Below are 6510 nucleotides of genomic sequence, written 5' to 3'. Positions count from 1 at the left end.
GTGAACAAATTTAAGTCAAGATAATCAGTACAATAACACACAATTGAAAATAGGATTCTACAACAAATATAAGCTTAATTGACACTTAATTGACATTAAGGCTACAAGGGAAGCAAGCCTGTTTGGTCAAAACTCATTTCGAACTCAAAGTTGCTTGAGTCGAGTCGATTTTGAGCTCGCTTAACAACTCAGGTTATTGGCTCATTGAGTCGATTTGATTTTATGTATTTTTACTTTTTTTCTTTATTTCTAGTGAAATTATATGTATATTCCCTATATTTTTATCATTTATTAGAGAGAGATTTTATCAATTTTTAAAATTTACAAAATTATAATTTATGTTTATTTGAATTAAATAAAGCTCAAATTTGAGCCTGACTCAAATCGAATTTTGTACTAAAAGGTTGATCGAGTTTGAACTCGAATTCGAGCATGGTAAAATAAAGTCAAACTCTGCACAATTAAGTCGAAATTCAATTCGACTCAATTCATTTACAATCCTAATTCACAACCAATAAAAAAAAACAGTCAAGAACGTATTCAAGAACTTTTACCTCCATATTAATGAAAGTCTACTTCCTCTTACTTGCTTCCTCTTACTTGATATGTTGATTATATTATCTAATTCTATAAATAGAATTAAAAGAATCTTATTCAATAGTGTGCCCTTAATGAAACTCCGTCGAGCTAAAACTTCAAAGCCTTGTGAGCCAAGTTGATTCTTGGCACTTCCACATCTTCTAATGATGCAATTTTCAGGGAAAAACCAGACAGAGAGGAAATGGTGGGCAAATTTAATAGACACTAAAGTGTTGGTTAGACTTTCGGACTTGGATGATGTATGCCCACAGGTAAGCAAATTCTGTTTCTTTTCTAACATATAGTTATCATATCGGGTGCTTAATTTTCCAAAAGTATTTTTTTTTGTGAGCTCTATTACTCCTAAAGAAATTATGACAAGCTTGCGAAATATAAAATTTCAAAGTGAAAAATGAAACAATGACGACAACTGCAACATCAAATGTTAGAGAAGAAACTAAATAGTTTGACAAACAATGAATAATTTCTTTAATATACCAGCTTACCAGCTTTTGTTGTAGATCCAAATTAACTTGCAACTACAGTTGAAGAAAAAGCTATTGATTTCAGCTCATTGCAGTCAATACTTTTTTGTCCTTTTTTTTTAATAATTCAGTTATTTTCCTTTTTGAAAAGAACACTTGCGTAGAAAATGAGAATTATGAACCTTTTTTTAGGGCAAATTACACTTTACCCCCGTGTGATTTAGTGTTTTTATATATAATTCCCCTATAGTTTTAAAAGTTATCATAACCTTCTCATGATTTGGATTAAAGTGTCGAAGTAACGAAATTTGCAATCCATAATGAAGTCACCTAAAATGTCAAAAATATCCCTATATAAAATTAAAAATTATTTATTAATCACAGGGAGGGTTATGTGTATATTTTGAAAATCATAAGGAAATTTTATGGTAAAGTATTAAATTATAAGAGAGTTATATGATAAAATATAAACCCATACAGGGTTAGTGTGTCATGTATATTATGTTTATATATTTTGATCACTTCAGCCATTTTAATTTTTAAATAAGGGTAATTTCAACATTTTAATAGGTTTCGTCACTAATGATAATTTCCGTTAGTTTGACACTTAAATCCAAATCATGAGGAGGTTATATATAGCTTTTGAAACCATAGGGGGTTATGTACAAAAACACTAAATCATAGGGGGTAAAATGTAATTTGCCAAAAAAAGAAAAAAAAAAGATAATAGAGTTTCTTGCCAGTCAAAAACCAATCATTTTGTGGCAGTACCTTCGTACATTGTCCCTATTTTCCAAGCCCCAATTCAGCAAATTCATACATGTTTGAAAAGAATTAGCACACAACCATAACTAAATTCAGCAAAACGAAATTACACAAAATACGCCAACAGCAAATTATCTGAATAACCTTTATGCTGCCGTGCAGATTGATAAAACAGTGAACATTGTACGAATCTCATTCATTGTTTCCACCATATCTTGACAAGAAAAGAGTCATCGATTCTTTCCAACTTTTACCTCCATCTTCTACAAAAGTACCAAAGAAAGTCAGACCACACAGGTGACCAATTACAATCTCAAGAGGAAAAACTACCGCAGCACTCCCTGATGATATCATTAAGAAAAAATAGAGCAATAATTAGTTGTTTGTTCATCAATTTCAATGTGCTCGTGCATGCATTACAGGCAACTGAAGTACAAAAAAATTACCCGATATTGCACCAACTGATGCCCTTCAGTCTATATGATGATCTTTAGATTCTCATTTCCATAATATTTCTGTGCTTCTTCAATTTCCCGTACTGAAGATTTGACACCATCTCCGCAACGCGCCACCTGAATTGTTTCAAGAGTAGATATACGCCCTAAACAAGAAGGCATCATTTCCAAATTATAAATTCCGTGGAGTTTTAGTTGCTGAAGGCACGGGAAGTAATCATCACTGTCAGGGTCTGTCTCCGTCCACTCAACAATCTTTGCGAATTCCAAAGTCAAGACCTGAGTTTGGGGAATCCTCCTTCCATCAGCTCCCATTTTTGGCCCTCCATTGACCGCCATCTTAATTTTAGGACTTCAAGATTCGGTAGTTGTTCAATCAATGACATTTTTCTACCGGGAAGACGCAGATTGAAAAGACACAACTTCTTCAAATTCATGGGAAAAGAAAGGTCAACATGTTCCTGCGAACCTGAGAGACTGTAGCCAGCTAAGACGAGTGATTCTAGGCATTCTAGTCGACTCATGTTGCAGCATACTATATTTTGTCCCCCCAGATTGAAAATTTTAAGTCGGCGAACGTTGGGAATCCTTCTCAATATGTTCTCTCCTTCTTGATCATAAGAAAGATACAGATTGGAGAGTGTGTCTAAATTGGGTAAAGAGGAGAGGTTTTCAAGAACGTTGTCATTGCAAGAGAAACGAATAACAACGCGACGCCTTACACATACTTGCCTCAACTTCTTCATGTTCCAGATGCTATCTGGCAATGAAACCAGCCCACCAGAATATACACAAAAGGTTTCCAAATGTGAGAGCTTGGCTATAGATGGTGGAATGAATTTCATGGTCCGACCTGTAAGGGCTAAGTACCTCAAACAAAGAAGTGATTCGACTTCAGTTGGAAGCTCCTCCAGTCTTAGGTTGATGTCTAAATTCAAAACTTTAAGATGTTTGTAGATGCCAAAAAGGAAGGAGATATTAAGCAAGTCAAACTCATATCCTGGAGTAGCATTGCAGAGCAGCAGAGTATCTAAATGTGGACAAAATAGCTTTGACTTTATAAAATCTTCTCCACTGGAGCAAATGGACAATCGTGGTAGGTTGGGAGGCTCATTAAAATTAGAAAGCTCATCATATCCTTGCAGGACCTGAAGAAATTTCTTTTCTTTCGCCTCGCCCTTACAGAACTCAAATATCAAATCGTGAATGTAACAAGTTTTGACTCCACCAATGGATCTGTTTTCACTTACCATAACTAAGTTTCGGCCAATTAGGTCCATCAGATATTCTTCTGCAATGTCCTCTGATCTCTCTCCTTCAATTTTTTCCACAAACCCTTCTGCAATCCAGAGGCGCATCAAATTCTTGGCACCAATTTTTTCATCTTCTCGAAATGCAGCAAAATACAGCAAGCATTCCTTCAAGTGATATGGTAAATGCTCATAACTGACCTCCAACGACTTCTTGCACTGGCCTGCACCAGACACCATGGTCGAAGTTAAACTCTCAGCAAATTCTTCCCAAACCAAAATATCATGCTCTGTAGTTGCTAGGGCTCCAGCTGCAACAACAATTGAAAGTGGCAATCCTTTGCACTTTTTGGCGATCTCCATTCCCAATCCATGAAATGCTTGAGGACAATCTTCTTTTCCAAAAACCTTCTTATGCAGTAATTCAAAACTTTCTTTCTCACTGAGTGGGCGAAGATTGTGAGGTTCCCCACCATATTGAACCTGTGAAGCCACATTAGAAAATCGACTCGTAAAAAGGATCCTACTTCTCTTCTTATCATCAGGAAATGAAATTCTCAGCTCATTCCATACCTTAATGTCCCAGACATCATCAAAAACAACTAGATACCTCTTCATCTTCAGCCTTTGATAGAGCTTTTGAAGCAATTCATGTTCATTCAACTTTTTAAGCTCTTCATCCATGCTAGATTGTTTTCCATTAGAGCACAAAATTTGTATTAACAAGCTTTTCATGTCAAATTCTTGAGAAACAGTGCACCAAAGACGAATCTGGAAGTTAAATATAATTGAACTATCATTGTAAACTTTTTCGGCTAAAGTTGTTTTACCAAGCCCAGCCATTCCCACAATGGGAACAATTTCCACCTGTTCTGGTCCACTTAAAAGTCGTTCAATTACTTTTTCTGCCTCATCATCAAGACCAACCATGACTTCATGAGCTATTGGCATTTTAACTTTTGATAGCATGTGACTGGAAGCCTTGCTAACTTCTGGTACTCTTAAGCTATGAAAGGAGGGAAGACTTTCAATAATGCTTGAGCCACTGATCTGATCCTTAAAATGCTTGATATGGATGTTGGTATTAGCCAGCATATCATAACAGTCACAAGCCTCTGTGGATTCTAAGAAGCTAACTTCTCCTTCTTTCACTCTGTTTAGAGAAGGCGAGCAAATTATAATGCCTGCCTCAGTAAGAAGAGCACCAATTTTTTCGTTTTGTTCATCCATCTTCTCCTGCTGCTCCCTTAAAATGCTTCTCAAGAACCTCAGTCCTGCATAGAGTATTCCCATTTCATCTTTCGTAGAATCCATAAAGCTAGAGCTGCAGCACAACAGCTCCCAGAGACAACTAATCAGAGAATCATTGAAGTTGTTCAATATCTGCTTATCCATCATTCTATTATGCAATGATTTTGAGGATCTTGTAGCTCTAAGAACTTCAATATAAATCTCATAGACTTGAAAATCAACAGCTGTGATTTTCTGTTGTTGCTCATATATCATGGAGCAGAACTCGGGATTGTGCCGTTCCTCATCATCCCAAAAAGAACACATGTAACAGAGGCGTGCTGCGTTCAAAGCCATCACTTCAAAGTGAGCCAATAGCAAGGCAGGAATATCTGCAGTTCCTCGCAATTTGGCAAAGGGAACGAAGCTTTTCAAGAATGTTAGCTTTGCTTCAAGGGCTTGGAATTGAGTAATAACTTGGGGGTCCATATCAAAAATAGACAAATTGCAAGTTGTTAAATCCGCTAGATTTTGTAGAATAAGGTCAATAAATTCCATTAGTTCATCAACTGGCATGCAAGAATTTGATTCTAGTGATCTGCTGCTTGCCAAATTAAAGTAAACTTGGATGATTTCTTGCTTAAATGATTTGATTTGTTTCAAAAATTTGGGGAACACTTCATTGCCAACATAAAGTATGTCACGTGCATCAGATTTCAACATAAGGAAAAGAGAGTGAATGTCCTCATATTTGTGAAAGGTATCCTCAATGCAAGATAAGAAAGATGGAAGACTCACCTTCTTCACTACATTATCAGATTCCAAGTACAAATCATTGCAGTGGCTCCACTTTCTTGCACTCATAACAAATGTTTTGAGAAATTTTATATCCAGGTACGCAGCTCTAATTTTGGGTATTCGGTACATGACAGGGGGGTTGTCCACAAGCGACTGTAGATCAAGGAAGACACGATCGATGCTGCAAGTGGAGGCCATGTCCATCTCTTATGCAGGGATTTTTCCTCAGTTTCACTCTCAAATTTTAAGGGAGAAACAGATCTCGCCGACTGCAGAGCAAGCAAGTATTTCTTTCCTGGAATTTCCTTTTTCCGGTGGGATGGTGAAGAAGAGAAATGAGATAATAAATTATTCAACAGAAAAAACGGAGCAAGATCAAGAAAGAACAGATGAATCAAAGTTAGCGAGAGAGCGGTCAAATAATCTGAAAATGCTCATGGTTTGAATAAAGTAAAGAAATTTTATTGACTACTACTACTGCATAGTTTTTTGGAGTTTTTTTTTTTTTTGGCTATTTATCCTCACAAGGCGTTCAGTACTTGTGAACCTTTGACAAGTAGTGTATTCCATTCCCACACAATGGGGTCACTGTTTTTGCAATAATTCCAATTCTTATCGACATTCGACAATCCATAGTTTAATATGTTAAACTTTATAATTAAGAAGCCGTGTTTTGATAGCAGCTGTGGAGCAAGAGTTTGAGTCTTTTAATTCATCCGTGTTTAAAATATGACAATTTTGTCAATTATAGTTAAGCTATTATCTTATTTAGTGTGGGTATATTAGGAAGAGCCAAAAAATAATGAAACATGGATGGGAAGAAAATTCAGCTAATCCTCAGACAGTGTAAGAAGCATTTTAGCTAAAGATGTAATAGGGCTCGTCCCTTCCATCAGAGCCCCAAAAAAAATATATATATATATTTATTTATTTATTTATTTATATTTA

The 6510-nt window shown here is 35.9% G+C and overlaps 1 protein-coding gene across 4 annotated transcripts; it reads right to left on the bottom strand.

Annotated features, from left to right (window-relative positions):
- Positions 1-1796: 1796 nt before the first annotated feature.
- Positions 1797-6070, bottom strand: LOC113736482 (putative late blight resistance protein homolog R1B-16). 4 transcript variants are annotated; one of them, XM_072084733.1, is made up of 3 exons: positions 4108-6070; positions 2276-4017; positions 1797-2092 (listed from the first exon to the last, which is right to left on the bottom strand). In XM_072084733.1, exons 1-2 carry the CDS (start codon positions 5764-5766, stop codon positions 2557-2559), a joined length of 3120 nt encoding a protein of 1039 aa, XP_071940834.1. In that variant the 5' UTR covers positions 5767-6070; the 3' UTR covers positions 1797-2092; positions 2276-2556. The 4 variants fall into 4 exon arrangements, with proteins under 4 accessions (XP_071940834.1, XP_071940835.1, XP_027119291.1 ...); XM_072084734.1 differs by having other exon boundaries at positions 2276-5156; positions 5563-5700; XM_027263490.2 differs by having other exon boundaries at positions 1797-2170; positions 2276-6069.
- Between the last annotated feature and the right edge of the window lie 440 nt (positions 6071-6510).

The sequence above is a fragment of the Coffea arabica genome, chromosome 3e (genome assembly GCF_036785885.1).
Source record: "Coffea arabica cultivar ET-39 chromosome 3e, Coffea Arabica ET-39 HiFi, whole genome shotgun sequence".
Lineage (NCBI taxonomy): Eukaryota > Viridiplantae > Streptophyta > Magnoliopsida > Gentianales > Rubiaceae > Coffea > Coffea arabica.
Note: the sequence above shows the minus strand (reverse complement) of the source record. Positions and strands in the feature narration are given on the sequence as shown.

Bases quoted from the DNA above. Each gene is read 5' to 3' on its own strand.
- LOC113736482 (XM_027263490.2), bottom strand. From the start codon at position 5,766: ATGGACATGGCCTCCACTTGCAGCATCGATCGTGTCTTCCTTGATCTA.